We start from the raw sequence: 18,237 nt of genomic DNA, 5'->3' as shown, positions 1-18,237 counted from the left end.
AGAGAGAGAGATTTCTGCTTAATTAAAGAAAGTCTGATTGTTACACACATATAAAATGGAAAATGGGTACTAATTGATTGAGGGAATCATTCATTGGAAAGACTCAACAGAGGGTGAAGTTTGTCCAGCTACACGTGGAATCAAGTGATGCTTTCTAGCTAAGGTGTCAGTTGCATGTTCATTAAACATTATTTCTGCTTTCTTCCACACCAGCTACATGGAAGCAGGAAACCACACAGAAGTATCAGAATTCCTCCTCATGGGTCTCTCAGAGGATCCAGAATTGTAGCCCTTGCTCTTTGGGGTGTTCTTGTCTATGTACCTGGTCACTGTGCTCGGGAACCTGCTCATCATCCTGACTATCAGCTCTGACTCTCACCTCTACACCCCCAAGTACTTCTTCCTTTCAAACATGTTCTTTGTTGACATCTGCTTCATCTCCACAGCCATCCCAAAGATGTTAGTGAACATCCAGACACAGAGCAAGAACATCTCCTACACAGGATGTCTCACTCAGGTGTATTTTTTTATGGTTTTTGCTGGAATGGACGATTTCCTCCTGACTGTGATGGCCTATGACAGATTTGTGGCCATCTGCCACCCCCTGCACTACGTGGTCATCATGAACCCACGACTCTGCTGCATCTTGGTTCTGATGTGTTGGTTGATCATTTTATCTGTTTCCCTGTTTCATATTCTACTGATGGTACGACTGACCTTCTGCATAGGCACTGAAATTCCACATTTCTTCTGTGAACTGGCTCAGGTTCTCAAGGTGGCCTGCTCTGACACTCTCATCAATAATATCTCCTTGTATGTGGCCACTGCCCTCCTGTGTGCATTTCCTCTCACCGGGATCCTCTTTTCTTACTCTCAGATTGTCTCTTCCTTAATGAGGATGTCCTCTGCAGGAGGAAAATATAAAGCATTTTCCACCTGTGGGTCTCACCTCTCTGCAGTCTCCTTGTTTTATGGGACAAGCCTGGGGGTCTACCTCAGCTCTGCTGTGACCCATTCTTCCCAGAGAAGCTCAGCCACCTCAGTGATGTACACTGTGGTCACCCCCATGCTGAACCCCTTCATCTACAGCCTGAGGAATAAGGATGTGAAGGGGGCCCTGGGAAGGCTCCTCAATCGAGCAACCCCTTGTGTGTGATAAGTCACGTGCCTCAGAACTAAGTGGACCCTGTGGGCCCCAAAGGCAAGTGTTGCAATTTAAATCTCCTGGTTCTTTTTCTTCGCTAAAAGACATATTTGATTTCCTCAATTCCCAGAACATCTATGACTTCAGTTATTTTTTTAAAGATGTTTTAATTTTTCCTTTTTCTCTCCAAAACACCCGTGGACATAATTGTGTATCCTTAGTTGTAGGTCCTTCTAGTTGTGGCATGTGTGATGCTGCCTCAGCATGGCCTGATGAGCAGTACCATGTCTGCACACAGGATCTGAACCAGCGAAATCCTGGGCCACGGAAGCAGAGCGCGCAAACTTAACCACTCAACCACGGTGCCGGCCCCCAGTTTTGTTTTTGTATTAGTTTCTCCTCAACAACCTCCTCAGTAATTCCTTTCTGACTTTTCTTCTCTATATGCTGTGCATTAAAGTTCCACGTTTGGTCAGATTTCTTGCAGTCATTCTTAAGATTTGTAACTTTAGATTTAAAGCACTTATCATATCAAGTGCTGATGTGGTTTCCCAAATTATCCTCTCTACTGTTGAGGTTCTTCACCTACATTTGGTTGTGCACTTGTTTTCTCCAGAAGAAATGGAATGAAAATAATAGAGTCATCACAACAAAGCACTTACCACATCAGGATTGTGCTTGTCTTTTCACATGTATCACTTTATTTCATCTGGAAAACATTTCTTTGAGATATTTTCTCTCATTTACCCCACTTTTCAAAAGAAGAGACTGGGATTGCGTTGGATTCTAACCTGGTTAGCTGACAATGACTTTGCTATACTACTTTTCATGAGAATAGTGATGAGATTTTCAATTTCAAAGTAGGAATGTACCTTTGGAAGCTGGTTTGTTTGGATGATTCATAGTAATATACCATCTAGAATAACTCTGAGATGTTGCTTCATTCTTTGTGTTCCTTCCATTCATCCCCCTTCCTCCCATCATTCCTTTCTTTCTCCCATCCTTCCTTCATTTATTCCCTCCTTTTTTGCCTTACTTCCTTTATTTGACCTTTATTTCCCATCATTACAATTTTGAGATAGACTCTCTAAGATCCTAAAAAAAATGTAATAATGAATATAATAGACCCAGGGTTTCTTTATCATTCACTTGTATATATTTTGGGAGACTTTCTCAAGGTGCCATCAGGAATCATAGTTACACACATTACACACATGTGGAAGGTGTTGAGAACTTAGCTCAGCTTTTGAGAAGAATGTTGGTAGAATTGAGTCTGCAGGAAAGGATGGAGAAGTAGATGCCATCAACAGTCCTCTCATGTTTTCTGGGATCCTTTCAACATCTCCATTGCATGACTGCCAAGTGCAAGCACCATCAGGAACCTTCTTTGCCAAATATGTGGTGGAAGAAGTGACAAGGAAGTATGTCCCCTCAGAGACAGCCCTTGAGGGAGAGTTGTGGGGTATGCCCTCTCCTTCACCCTTTAGCTGGGATAATTCTGAAGTTTGAAGTTTGTACCATTTTTCAGAATTTACTCACGGGATAAAAACTCTGCTCATTTCCTTTGGTAGATGACATAATGCAAGATTTACTGGATGTATTGTCTTCCCTGCATCCATTCCTCCTGTCTCTCCTCCATTAATTGCTATTTCCCGTAAAGTGCTTGTACATGAATCCTTGGCTCAGTGTCTGCTTCTATGGATACTAAAACAAACACAGGTAATAAAGTCTGTGATGTATCAAGACAACATCATGAAAATATTTAGGTAGTTTGAGACAAAAAAAGAAAGTAATTATTGGATGGGCTGGCCCTGTGGCTGAGTGGTTAACTTCATGCACTCTGCTTTGGTGGCCCAGGGTTTCCCCTGTTAGGATCCTGGATGCAGACATGGCAATGCTCATTAGGCCATACTGAGGCTGTGTCCCACATGCCACAACTAGAAGGACCCACAACTAAAATATACAAATATGTACTGGGGGGATTTGGGGAGAAAAAGCAGAAAAACTAAGGTAATTATTGGAGACATAGTAAAGACTGCAAAATTACTCAAAACTTATAATTCATTAGTGACAAAAGGCTCATTTGATGTGACTTCAGTTCATATATACAATCAGGTTTTAACCCAGATTGTATTTATTATCTGCCGTGTAGAAATTGAGGAGCGGGCCAAAGAGATGCAAGGGATTGCAATATAGAGGAGTGAACATGACCAAACTGATCTGTAGGCAATCCTGTGGAAAAAAAGGTAAAAGTTTTCAACTCATCTCGAGCAATTACAGAAAAAACTATTTAGACATATATTGTTTAACATTTTTATTGAGGTATAATTTACATACATGAAATTCACCCATGATAATGTACTCAATTATTTTGGTAAATTTGTAGAATTATGCAACCTTTACCACAATTCAGTTTTAGAATATTTCTATCACCTCAAATAGTACTCTTGTGCCCATTTGCAGTTAATTTCCACTCTTACCTCAGTCCTGGGAAACCAATTATCACTTTCTGGCTCTTTGCATTTTCAAATATTTTGTATAAATGGAATCATACAATATGTGGTCTTTTTTTATCTGGCTTCTTCTACTTACAATTATTTTTGAGGTTCATCCATGTGAAGCAAGCATCAATATTTTTTTCCTTTTAATTGAATAGTATTCTATTGTATGTGTATACCACATTTTGCTTATCCAGTTACCAGCCGATGGAAATTTGGATATTTCCCATGGGGCTATTATGAATAACGCTGTGATGAAGATTTGTGTATGCGTCTCTGTGTTGACATACATTTCATTCCTCTTGGGTAGGCACTTTGGAGTGCAATTACTGGGCTATATGGTAAATGTATGCTTAATTTTTTTAAGAAACTGCCAAACTGTTTTCTCAAGTGGCTGCACCATTTTACATTCCCACCAGGAAAGCATGAATGTTGAAGTTTTTCCACATCTTGGCAAATACTTGGTATTCAGGAAAAACTTCTAAAAGGAGAATATGCTTAAATGGTGAATAATAAAAAATGAGTAGAAACTTAACTGAAGAGTATATTTGAGTGGTATTCAAGAGCTATTCAAAAGTTAGGCATATCAGGAGGCTATAAGGAACATATGGCTGAGGTATTACAAATAAGATTGGGTATGTAGATGAAGGACAGACCATTGAGAGTGTATTTGACATATTAAGGATTTCATAAGCAATTGAAAACCAGAGCAATAATGTAATAATGTGTGTAATATGAGGACTTTAGTATTGTCCTGAGTGGGAGAAATTGGAGGCACAGGGAACAGTTAGGAGGCTGTGGAAATAGTCCAGGGGAGAGATGATGGGGACCTGACCAAGAAGAGTAGCATGAGATCAGTAGAGTTTAGAAGAAAAACGTATTAGTTACCTACTGCTGCGGTAACAAATTTCTATCAGTCTAGTGGCTTCAAATGATACAAATTTATTATTAAACCAATATTCTGGAGGTAAGAAATTTAATATGTGCCAGAAAGGATGCTTTCCTTCTGGAAGCACTAGGGGAGAATCTGTTTCCTTGCCTTTTCCAAATTCTAGAGGCTCCCAGAATTCATTGGTCTCTGTCCCCTTCCTCCATCTTCAAATTAACAGTAAGGCATTTAAAATCTCTTTGTATCCCTGCTGCCTTCCTCTTACAAGAATGCTTGTGATTACATTGAGCCCATTCAGATTCAGGATAATTTCTGTATCTCCATATTCTTAACTTAATCACACCTTCAAGTGCCTTTTGCCCTCAGAGGTAACGTATTCATAGGTTCAAACATCTTTGGGAGGCTATTAGGCAACCTGCCGCAAAAGATGTGTGTGAGGTAGAATTTGCCAACAATTGATCAGTAAGCCCTTGAGCTACGAAGGTAGAGGGTCTCTTATGGCATGCCTTGCTGATTTTCACTGGGCATTGTAAAGGAGGAAAAACTATTCCACTACCATCTGGTTTCTTCCGGCTGGTCTAAGAATTAAATTGGCATGAGACAGAATAATAGGAGAGAATGAAATGAAGTTTAATAACATGTATACAGGAGAAAAACCCAGGAAAACTGAGTAATTCACCAAAATGACTGAAGCCACCTTAAATACCATCTTTAGTTAAAGGCAAAAGAGGACATTGTGTGTAGTGGTTCAGGGCTTCAAAGGAGAGGAAGGCAATTTACGTGGAGATGGAAAAGCAAATATTTAGTGAACAAATATATGCTGGGCCGTCTATAGACAATGTGACCTGAGAGTGAACTTTGATAAAAGAGGGTCTAGCAAGGTTCCTCTCACTTTACCACACTTAGTATTATGTATAGTGCTAGCTCCATCCTGGGACAAGCCTTCTATCTTAAATTCTGCTAGGCCGTTGATGGGAAGGTCAAAGATTCTTTCTGAGTCCTTTGTTCTTAAATAAAATCAGGCAAAATAGATGACCTTTGGAGTGGCAATTCTGATCTTCCCACAGCATGATCCTCTCATGGTCCTGGCTCAGGTGAAGAGAAGGCTGCACAAGACAGGTCTGCTTTGCTGACAAATGATAGAAGAGAATTTCCTGGTCCATTTGTACATAGATAAGCAGAAGCCAGCTGGACACTGGACAGAGGGACTCAACCATTATGAAAATTTCTGTTCAGAGTATCAGGTTTATTTTCTCAGACCAGCTGCTCCCACATGGAAAGAGACATGGAAACCAGCCGCTCTCACAACTCATAACTCATAGCTTCACTAATAAAGAGGAATGGGACTTATTTTCTCTTTATGTATAAAAAATTACCTCAGAAAGTCATGACCTCTTCCCACATTGAACCAATCAACTGTGCTCAGGAGACAACGACACTGGCAGCCCTTTAGAACCACACTAATGTATTCAATATATCAAACTTATGTTTACTGAGTATTTACTACGTGTCAGTCACAATTTTTGGCTAAACTCCACAGGATAAAGAGAGTCAGGAGTGTAGAGAGTGTTGGTTGTCATGTTGTAGAGGATGGTCTTCATAAACTTCATTGAGAAGGCAACATTTGTGAAGACAGTGAATGACTTAGAGGAGTGTATATCAGAGGAATGAGGGGCCCAGGCAGAGAGTAAGGTTAATACAAGGACCCTGGAGTAAAAGGCTAACTGGAGGGAATGTAGCTGCAGCAGAGGGAGAGAGGGGAAGCACAGTAGAAGAGACTGACAGGTATCAGGGGCTGATCTCGTGAGGCCTTCTCTGCCATTGAAGGGCTTTTGCTTTCATTTACTCTGAGTGACAAGGGGATTAATTGCCCAGTTTTGAGCAGACAAGTGATATAATGAGGATTTAAAAAGATCATTCTGGCTACTGGGTTGAGAATGGATTTGAGGGTGTAAGGAAGCCAGCTTGGAGCTGACTGTAGCAAGCCAGATGAGATATAGGTATCTAGGTGTGATTGGGAACAGTAGTGTAAGGGTTGATAATTGGTCAGTTGGTCTATATTTTTAAAGTAGAGTCAAAAAGATTCATTGCCAGTCTGGATATGGATCTGATAGGAAAAAAGGAAATAAGAATGAGTTCATGGTTTGGATCCAGAAGAACTGAAAGAATAGAATTGCATCCATTGATACGGAGAGCTGTGGGTGGAGCAAATTTGGCAAGGAAGGGGGACATCAGAAGTTCAGATTTTGAAATGCCAAATGGAGATATTTCAAATGGATAAATATTATATGATTCCACTTACATGAAGTATCAATAACAGTCAAGTTTATAGATACATGAAGTACCATTATGGGTGCCAGGGGTTGTGGAAGGGAGAAAAATAGGGAGTTAGTATTTAATGGGGACAGAGATTCAGTTTGGGAAAATTAAAAAATTCTGGAGATCAAAGGTGGTGATAATTGCTCAACAATGTGAATGTACTTAATGCCAAGTGTACAGAATTGCACACTTAAAAATGGTTAAAACAGTACATTGTATGTTATATAAATTTAACCACCGTAAAAAAGATGAAGTAGCAGAAATCAATGGAGAAAGATTGTGACATTTTTCTAATATTTTCAATATTGTTACAAAATAGTAGGGAATCGTTTGAGTTTTTTTAGGAAAAATTTTAACATCAGTCTTCAATGGTCTTTACCAGGATTTCTAACCCATGATGATATTAACACTTTGTTATATATAATTATTTGTCATGAAGAGCCATTATGTGTATGGTAAGATTTTTGACAGATACTTGTCATCTAACCACTAGATGCCACCACTGAGTTGTGATAACCAGAAATGTCTCCAGACATTGCCAGTTGTCCTGTAGGGGTAAAAATCAGTGGGATTGAGAACCACGAGAGGAGAACAGTTCCGTGGGTGCCACAGTTGGTGGTGTTAACTTTCACAGTATGGGAAGAACAGAAAGAGCAACCTTTTGAGGAGGATAAAACATCAGTTGAATCTTGGAAAGGTTGAGGTGAGGGGGGAACAGAAGTGGTGCTGGTGCTATTGTCTCAGAGATCGAATGTATTTGTCTGGCAATCATCAGTCTGCACCGGTGGTAGCACAAATCTGATACTTGCACAGAAAGAAGAAGTTCCTGTTGAGAAAGTCAGGAGTTAGACAAATTGATGCTGGGCTGAGTGCTACCCATCATCCTCCCATTCTCAGTTATAGGGCCACCTAGATATATGAACTGTTTGGACACGACACCATCCATAACAACATTTGCCACCATTGTAATTAAATAGTTATTTGGATAATTATTTTATTAATGACTGTCTATTAAAATCGTCTGGCTGAACTTTGAATCCTTTCCCTTCCTAACTTTGGGCAGAACTACAGCTCTCCCTTATCCTTTATCCTGTATATACTAATGTCTTCTTGAAATGTAAGAATTTCCAATATCATGGGGATGTTCCACATTCCCATTTCTTTCAATGACAATGCCACTCATTTATAGACCCATACTCCCCTTTGGGTATTGCTCCCAACTCTTGGAGCATTTGGTCTATACTTGTTACTTCCATTTCTATTCTGCTCACTCTTTCTTCAACCAACTCATCTGGTGTCTTTCTACCTCCATCTCCAATTGATCTCCTCAAGCTCTGCAGTAACATCATGTGCCCAGTCAATTCTCAGGATATTTCCATTCTTCAAAATGCTTGATTTTCAGTACCAAAGTTGTTAGTGTTTGCATTCTCCCTTCTGGAAAGGGGACCTTTCTTAACCATTTCATTTTTGTGACAATGGGATTATGAGGGTCAAGTCTATTGGGTTTCTTGGAACAGTAACACGTCCTTCAGGTAGAAACTCCTAACTTTGAAATTAAATCCTATATACAGGATGTGATGATAGTTTCTAATACTGTATTGTAAATTGGAAAGTTGTTAAGAGAGTAGATCTTAAAAGTTCTCATGACAAGAAAAATAATTTGCAACTTTGTGTGGTGACAGATGTTAACTAGGTTTATTGTGGTGACCATGTCCCAGTACATAAAAATGTTGAGTCATCATGTTGCACACCTAAAACTAACATAATATTATATGTCAACTATATCTCAATTAAAAAGAAGGTATTCAATTGTCCCATGTGATGGACTCTAGTGAAGTCCATGCTGCTGTGCTCAGAACCTCCTTCCAAATTAAGGGCTTATTATTCCAGGTTCAGGGGTGGCAGCCACCTGACAGCCCTCAGCCTTCAGCCCTCTTTGAGAATTGAACTCAGCTAAACGAATCTGCTTCTTCCAAGGTCGCACCACTCAGATGTCTTACAGTGGGAGTATAACTGACCAACAGCCATCTGCATCCCCCACTGTGTTGGCACTGAGGGTGCTCCTGGGCTGCTCCCAGCCACTGACTGAACACAGCAGAGTACCAGTGAATGCCCATTTTCATGGTCACACAATGACACGGATGACCAGAGTCAATTACACCTGCAGGGACAATGACTCCTCTTCTTGGCATGAGAGACCTGAAATGCCAAGAAGCAACATAGCTTGACGTTTACTGGGACTTTTGTCATACTTCGGGAAGTGATAGCCCTTTAGGAGTCATGACCTCTAAACACGCAGAGGTCAGAACTGTGAAAACCTAAAGCACAAACTCTCCAAGTGGCTCACTGGGAGAGATGTGAGATGGGGTTGCTTCTACTTCCAATGGTTGATTTCTGGACCTATGTATTCTCTAATTTGGAGATACAGCACATTATGATTGTCCTTGATTTGGAGTGTACATTGCATCCTGTGAATAATGTAGTCAACACCTCCTGTGTAGTCAAATGTCCACTGAAATACGATCATTCTCTTTGAACTTAAATATCTTTCCTTAAAAGTTTTTTAACTCTCCCATGCTTGATTCTCACTTCAGGATATGTCTTGCCACTGCCCTCTGTTTGTCGGACAAACTTTCTATATGATTTATATTTGCCACACATATTTCCTCAATACTCACTCTTCAACCCACTCTCCCTGATTACTTCCACCCCTGTTCCTCTATTGAGGGGTCATAAATTGATCCCTCACTAATATCAAGAAAAGTTTTCATGTCACCAACAAATATCAAGGGATGTTTTCATCCTCATCTGATTAGTCCTTTCAACAAAACCAAAACTGTTAACTCCTTTGCTGTTCTTCAGAAAGGATCTGTTTGTCTTCATGACATTCTGGACACCAAGTGAGCCACAAAATCTCCAAAGACTCCAAGAGAAGAACATCGCAGAAAGCTGTCTCCTGAGTTTGGTTCTTGCAGAAATTAAAGTTTTCTTCTGAGACACCTTGTATTTTTATGTCAAATCAAGTTAAGAAGAGTTTCTCCTTGAAGGAAATAAATTCAGTTTCCCCCTTTGCTGCCTATCCAGACACAATATTGGCTGAATTGTCCATTCTTATATTTGTACCCCAAGGGAGCTGAATTGTTTGCTGAGAGGAGAGTCAAGAGAACAATTTTTTTAATGAGAGGCTCTGAGAATTCAACCCTTGAGACACTGGAAACTTTAAACATCTTGCTGTTGTCCTTTACCTATAATTATGCAATCTCAGCCAAATGCAAAGTCAGTTGGGCTTCCTAGGGACAGACCTCAGAGAACCGAAAACTCCAGTGATAATCATCAGAGAGGGTCAGTGTATCCCAGTGAGTGCTGGTGGAGGAAGAAGGCAAAGAGAAGAGAAAATGGATACTGGGCTTTCCCTCAGAGTAATGAGACTGGGACAGTCCCATATTTATTTAGTCTATGAAGGTGCAGTCTCTGTATTTTGAAGGTACCTTATATCTACTGAACCAGATCTTTTCTGTTTCCTTCTCATCCTTTTTGGAATCTACAGCATTTCTCTGATTAGAGTTATTTTCCAGAGAGTCTCTACCTCTTCTCTATTCTTTCCCATAACTGTAGGCTCCTGTTGGATTTCCTGTGTCCAATCATTTTTTTCACTAACCACTCACTGGAGATCTATTATGCACCAGGTGTTGTCTGCTTTGTTCCTAACGTGACTGTGTTTTTCTTTTATATGCCCTGACTATTTTTAGCAACAGATTTGACTCACTGATAGCACTTAACAGTTCTGTATTGATTTTTGCTGTTGTTGTTTAATTTTAGTGACCATAATATCATCTCAAATAAGATAATCATTCCTGGTGTTGTGTACTCAGACCAATTTTGTTTACTGATCTTACCAGTCTCTTGAAATACTCAGGTGAATATGGAGTGATTGAATTTAGAGTCGACTGCCTTGGTCTCTTTATGAATTTAACACAAATATTTTAGTGTTTTAATATAGAATATCCTGTTGGCTGCAGATTTACTATAACTATTTATTGAGTTTAAAAATTGTTCTCGTTTCCTCATTTAATGAGAGGCTCTATCCTAGCTGCTAGCTACAGGAATGACTGTTATACTTTTCCAAATGCATTTTCTATTGTAATTATGATTATGATTTCTCTTCATTGACCTATTTTAGTGATGAATTATGTGCACAAAAATCACAGTATTAAACCAGCTTCCCATTTCTAGAATAGGTATTATTTATTGATGATGTACTATTCTCTTAAAATACATATAAAAGCACTCGATTTAATTTTACTATTAAATTTTATGTCTGCATTCTGGTATTGTGAGTATGAAGATTATTTTTTGTATACTCTTTTACAGTTCACATTTGGCACCTCAGTCTTTATTATGCATCTAATATTTGTGTGTTGAGTACCATGCAACATGTAAGTCCCTGGAAAGACAATCATGAGCAAAAGCACTCACATCCTCACACCCCAAAATAAATGTAAAATTACCAACATGAGAGGCACATCAAGGAATAGTACAGGATGCTGGGCTTGTGGGCCTCCTGCACTCTGTTCTCCTGACCCTCACTCTCTGTTCTCCATCTCACTAGCCTCTCAAATCCTTCCATTCTCAAGCTCACTGACCCACAGGGCAACTAGGAATTCTGTTCTCTCAGCCCAAAATGCTGGTCCTTTCCTTACTTCTCCTGATTAAAAATTACCCATCCTTCCTTTCATAGCTCAAATATTCATATTTTAGAGAAGTCTTTTCTACCCACCTTCCCAGCACTAAATTGGTCTTCAATGATATTTTTCTCTCTAATTAATTAGCATTCTCTAGGAATTAACACTGACCTTCCCCCCCCCCCCAGAGAATACAAATATTTATTTTCAAATTTTAAATTTTCAATTTTTTGGATGATATGATTTATAGACACTTTAAATATTTTTTGTCCAATATATCAATCATATTCTTTTTAAATTTAAGTGCATTGATCGTTAATACAACACATCTCCCCTTCTGAACATGTACACATGAGCACACACGCCTTGTATTTTATTTTAATACTTTTGAGATTTTGTTTCCTCCTCTTATATGTAGTCCACACGCCTTTTCCTCTTCTTGGAAGAATCTGCCTGGCAGCAGTCTAGGAAAGAGGAAGCCAGAGGTATCTTCACTAATTAGTGCTGCAAGGTGGTCAAAAGAGGTAACAACCCTGTTGTGTTTATAATGATCAGAATTCCATCCTTGATTGGCAGCTCCAGTTTAAGGGAAATTTAATAAGTGATAGCCATGAAAGACAGATTTATTGTGATGTTAAGAATGGAAGCTGACATTTATCAATTGTCCATTGTATGTCACAGGAATAACAAGAAAAATTACATACATCATCTCATTTAATTGACTGAACAGTCTTAACAATATAGGGCGTGTTTACTACTCCCACTGTAGAGGTAAAGGATCTGTAGCTAAGAGAGATTAAATAACTTCCTCAAGGTCATTGAGATAGTAGCTGGTGGAGGAAAATTCTATTCTATAAAGTCTGACTCAAGATCCCATTTTCTAAATCATGCCCTGTATTGTACTATGGGAGAGTTATATACCAAAAATAATTGTCATAAAAAGAACAGTTGGGGCTGGCCCCATGGGCGAGTGGTTAGGTCCACATGTTCCACTTCAGTGGCCTGGGGTTTGCTGGTTTGGATTCTGGGCACAGTCATGCCATCTATGGCAGCATTCCACCTAGAGCAGATAGAATGATTTATAACTAAGATACACCTATTTGCTGGGGATTTGAGGAGAGAAATAAAATGAGGCAGATTGTCAAGACATGTTAGTTCAGGACCAAGCTTCAAAAAAATAAAAAATAAAATATACGATAAAAAAGAACAGATTAATAATGATAATAAAAGCTATCACTTTTTGAGATCCTACTGTGTACAAAGGCATTTCTAAAGCTTACACAGAAGGTAATAGCAGTAACCACAGTTTTAGGAAAAAAAATGATACGCATGAGAATTAACTGTGACATCAATTGAAACCATCAGGTCACAGAAGTCAGGTTGTTTAAGTGGAAAATCTGTGTCTTACCCACTATTAAAGAGTGCTTAGAATGAAGGAATTGTGGAGATTACCAAAGTAAAGTTATTCATTGTCTCTATGATTTTGGAAGAGTCATATCAAAGACAAAATTGGCTTATGTCCATAGATTTGAATAAGAGAGTTAAAATCAGTGAGTAGGAGAAAAGAGAGAGTTTTCTGTTAAATTAAGAAAAGTCTGAATGATCACACACATTTAAAGTGGAAATGGGCTACCACTTAGCTGAATGAATCACTGTCATTGGAAAAACTCAACAGAGGGTGATGCTTCCCAAAGGTGGAATCACGAGGTGCTCACTAGCTGAGGTGCCAGTTGGATGCTCATTAAATGTTGCTTTTATCTCCTTTCCTGGCAGACATACTAGCTACATGGAAGCAGGAAACCACACAGAAGTATCAGAATTCCTCCTCCTGGGTCTCTCAGAGGATCCTGAACTGCAGCCCTTGCTCTTTGGAGTGTTCCTGTCCATGTACCTGGTCACCGTGCTTGGGAACCTGCTCATCATCCTGGCCATCAGCTCTGACTCCCACCTCCACACCCCCATGTATTTCTTCCTCTCAAACCTGTCCTTTGTTGACATCTGCTTCATCTCCACCACAATCCCAAAGATGCTAGTGAACAACCAGAAACAGAGCAAAGATATCTCCTACATAGGATGTCTCAGTCAGGTGTATTTTTTTATGGTTTTTGCTGGAATGGACGATTTCCTCCTGACTGTGATGGCCTATGACAGATTTGTGGCCATCTGCCACCCCCTGCACTACGTGGTCATCATGAACCCACGACTCTGCTGCATCTTGGTTCTGATGTGTTGGTTGATCATTTTATCTGTTTCCCTGTTTCATATTCTACTGATGGTACGACTGACCTTCTGCATAGGCACTGAAATTCCACATTTCTTCTGTGAACTGGCTCAGGTTCTCAAGGTGGCCTGCTCTGACACTCTCATCAATAATATCTCCTTGTATGTGGCCACTGCCCTCCTGTGTGCATTTCCTCTCACCGGGATCCTCTTTTCTTACTCTCAGATTGTCTCTTCCTTAATGAGGATGTCCTCTGCAGGAGGAAAATATAAAGCATTTTCCACCTGTGGGTCTCACCTCTCTGCAGTCTCCTTGTTTTATGGGACAAGCCTGGGGGTCTACCTCAGCTCTGCTGTGACCCATTCTTCCCAGAGAAGCTCAGCCACCTCAGTGATGTACACTGTGGTCACCCCCATGCTGAACCCCTTCATCTACAGCCTGAGGAATAAGGATGTGAAGGGGGCCCTGGGAAGGCTCCTCAATCGAGCAACCCCTTGTGTGTGATAAGTCACGTGCCTCAGAACTAAGTGGACCCTGTGGGCCCCAAAGGCAAGTGTTGCAATTTAAATCTCCTGGTTCTTTTTCTTCGCTAAAAGACATATTTGATTTCCTCAATTCCCAGAACATCTATGACTTCAGTTATTTTTTTAAAGATGTTTTAATTTTTCCTTTTTCTCTCCAAAACACCCGTGGACATAATTGTGTATCCTTAGTTGTAGGTCCTTCTAGTTGTGGCATGTGTGATGCTGCCTCAGCATGGCCTGATGAGCAGTACCATGTCTGCACACAGGATCTGAACCAGCGAAATCCTGGGCCACGGAAGCAGAGCGCGCAAACTTAACCACTCGACCACGGTGCCGGCCCCCAGTTTTGTTTTTGTATTAGTTTCTCCTCAACAACCTCCTCAGTAATTCCTTTCTGACTTTTCTTCTCTATATGCTGTGCATTAAAGTTCCACATTTGGTCAGATTTCTTGTAGTCGTTCTTAAGATTTGTAACTTTAGATTTAAAGCACTTATCATGTAAAGTGCTGATGTGGTTTCCCAAATTATCCTCTCTACTGTTGAGGTTCTTCACCTACATTTGGTTGTGCACTTGTTTTCTCCAGAAGAAATGGAATAAAAATAATAGAGTCATCACAACAAAGCACTTACCACATCAGGATTGCGCTTGTCTTTTCACATGTATCACTTTATTTCATCTGGAAAACATTTCTTTGAGATATTGTCTCTCATTTACCCCACTTTTCAAAAGAAGAGACTGGGATTGTGTTTGATTCTAACCTGGTTAGCTGACCATGACTTTGCTACACTACTTTTCATGAGAATAGTGATGAGATTTTCAACTTCAAAGTAGGAATGTACATTTGTAAGCTGGTTTGTTCAGATGATTCATAGTAATATACCACCTAGAATAACTCTGAGATGTTGCTTCATTCTTTGTGTTCCTTCCATTCATCCCCTTCCTTCCTTCATTACTCTCTTTCTTCCTTCCATCCTTCCTTCATTTCTTCCCTCCTTGCATCCCTTACTTCCTTTATTTGACCTTTATTTTCCATCATTGCAATTTTGACATATACCCTCTAAGATCCTAAAAAAATGTAATAATGAATATAATAGAATCAGAGTTGCTTTATCATTCAGTTGTATATATTTTGGGGGACTTTCTGGAGGTGCCATCAGGAATCATAGTTACACACATGTGGAAGGTGTTGAGAACTTAGCTCAGCTTTTGAGAAGAATGTTGGTAGAATTGAGTCTGCGGGAAAGGATGGAGAAGTATATGCTGTTGACAGTCGTCTCATGTTTTCTGGGATCCTTTCAACATCTCCATTGCATGACTGCCAAGTGCAAGCACCATCTGGAACCTTCTTTGCCAAGTATGTTGTGGATTAAGTAACAAGGAATTATGTTCCCTCAGAGACAGTCCTTGAGGGATAGTTGTGGGGTATGCCCTCTCCTTCACCCTTTAGCTGAGATAATTCTGAAGTTTGAAGTTTGTACCATTTTTCAGAATTTACTCACAGGATAAAAACTCTGCTCATTTCCTGTGGTAGATGACATAATGCAAGCTTTACTGGATGCATTTTCTTCCCCGCATCCACTTCTGCTGTCTCTCATCCATTCATTGCTCCTTCCCATAAAGTGTTTGTACATGAATCTTTGGCTCAGCGTCTGCTTCTGTGGGTACCAAAACGAACATAGGTAATAAAGTCTGATGTATAAAGACAGCATCATGAAAATATTTAGGTACTTTGAGATACAAAAGAAGGTAATTATTGGAGATCCCTTCTGGAAAGGGGACCCTTCTTAAGCATTTCATTTTTGTGACAATGGGATTCTGAGGGTCAAGTCTATTGGGTTTCTTGTAACAGTGACACATCCTTCAAGGAGAAACTCCTAACTTTGAAATTAATCCTGTGAAGGGATGGCAAGAATTAGGGCAGGAACATAAGGAGACCTGAGAGACTTCTTTGAAGGAAGATAAATTTTTTAATCTCCAGGAGGATGATCTTGTTGCCTGCAAATGTTGCATGTATCAGATAAAGAAGGAATAATTGGAAGAAAGAAACCCATCTCTCTCTGCAGCTATCTTCAGGGAAAGGGAGGTGGCAGAAAGTTTTGTTTCTGTTATTCTCCTTCTACCTGAAGGGAGCTTAATTGTTTATAGAGTAGAATGACAATAGAACAATTTATTAATGAGGAGGTCTGATCATTCAGCCCCCAATGTCCTGGAAACTTTAAATAAGGTCTCAGTGTCCCCAAGGCAAACCATCTTGGGCCTCCCAGAGATATGGGTTATGAATTCCCTACCTGGAGGTTTTCCCTGCACTTTCTGGGGAAAAGCCACCATAGGAGAAAGAGACAGGACCATCAGGGGTTTCAGATGCCATCTGAAAGAACCAGTGTTTCCCAGTAAAGGCTGAGGGCGGGGTGAGGAGGGGGAGAGAAACAGTGGAGGAAAACCTTTTCTTAGACCAGAGTGCTAGGGACACAAGTGTCTCTGGAAGTGTCTCCAGACCAGCAGGACCAGCAACCCTCAGGAGATTGTTAGATACACAAATTCTTGTCCTTTATCCCAGTTCTACTAAATGAGAAACTCCAAGTTCACACCCAGCTATTTGTGTTTAATAAACCATCTAGGTGGATCATAAACATGGCTAAAATTTGAAACCAAGTGCCCTAGGGGATTTGTTGAAACGGATGATGAAGCTCCCACATGGGGCTGCATCTTCAGAGATCTCAGGCCTCTCCACCTCCAAAGTCTTGTCTCCTAATAATGATACACTTGTCTTTTACTTTACAATGTTTATGTCCCCTTTTTTCATCTTATCCATGTGTTTCCATGGTCAGAATAATGTTTACAACGTATGGTTCATAGTAGCAATTCTTGCATGTTTATTGTCATTTCTTAAGGCATCCGTGTTCAATGGAACATTAAATCTCATTGAAAAATCTACATTATTTTTCATTTGGATGATATATCCTTATTTTCCTATTTTGAGAGCTTGCATTTCTCCATGCCCACACACATACACACCACTATTTGCAGCAATGCCTGTTAAAAATTCTCAAATTCATTTTGATTCCAGTTGGACTCGCCAGCTTTTGTATTGATATATTTCTGAAATATATTAATGAAAATAAATTTCTTAAAGTTGAAACATTTAAATTCCTGTGGTAAGAATTATTGACCTCTTGTTCTTTAACATACTGATCAAGACAGCTGAAAAAACAAACAAAAACCAAACTTATAGATATAGATAACACACTGGTGGTTGCCAGAGTGTGGGAGGAATGGATGAAGGTGATAAAAAGGGACAAGCTTCCAGTTATAAAGTAAATAAGTCATGGGGATGTAATATACAGCATGTGATGATAGTTTCTAATACTGTATGGTATATTGGAAAATTGCAAAGAGAGTAGATCTTAAAAGTTCTCATGACAAGGAAAATAATTTGTAACTCTGTGTGATGATGGATCTTAACTAGATTTATCGTGGTGACCATTTCCCAGTATATAAAAATGTTGACTCATCGTATACACCTAAAAATAATATAATATTGTATGTCAACTGTATCTCAATTAAAAAAAAGGTATTCAATTGTCCCATGTGATGGACTCCAGTGAATGCCATGCTGCCGTGCCCAGATCCTCCTTCCAGATTAAGGGCTTATTATTCCAGGTTCAGGGGTTGCACCCATCTGACAGCCCTCAGCCTTCAGCCCTCTTTGAGAATTGAACTCAGCTAAACGAATCTGCTTCTTCCAAGGTCGCACCACTCAGATGTCTTACTGTGGGAGCATAACTGACCAACAGCCATCTGCATCCCCCACTGTGTTGGCACTGAGGTTGCTCCTGGGCTGCTCCCAGCCACAGACTGAACACAGCAGAGTACCAGTGCATGTCCATTTTCATGGTCACACAATGACACAGATGACCAGAGTCAATTACACCTGCAGGGACAATGACTCCTCTTCTTGG

At 39.9% G+C, this 18,237-nt stretch overlaps 1 protein-coding gene and 1 pseudogene across 1 annotated transcript; both read left to right on the top strand.

The window, feature by feature from the left end:
* Nucleotides 1-217: 217 nt before the first annotated feature.
* Nucleotides 218-1,424, top strand: LOC103561862 (olfactory receptor 7D4-like; annotated as a pseudogene).
* Nucleotides 1,425-12,768: 11,344 nt separating this feature from the next.
* LOC139084298 (olfactory receptor 7D4-like) lies at nucleotides 12,769-16,119 on the top strand. The gene has a single exon (XM_070626680.1). The coding sequence runs from the start codon at nucleotides 13,214-13,216 to the stop codon at nucleotides 14,255-14,257; it is 1,044 nt and encodes a 347-aa protein (XP_070482781.1). The 5' UTR covers nucleotides 12,769-13,213; the 3' UTR covers nucleotides 14,258-16,119.
* The last annotated feature ends 2,118 nt before the right edge of the window (nucleotides 16,120-18,237 follow it).

This window comes from Equus przewalskii, chromosome 6, assembly GCF_037783145.1.
Source record: "Equus przewalskii isolate Varuska chromosome 6, EquPr2, whole genome shotgun sequence".
In the NCBI taxonomy this organism is placed as follows: domain Eukaryota; kingdom Metazoa; phylum Chordata; class Mammalia; order Perissodactyla; family Equidae; genus Equus; species Equus przewalskii.
This window is presented reverse-complemented; position numbering and strand designations above follow the sequence as displayed.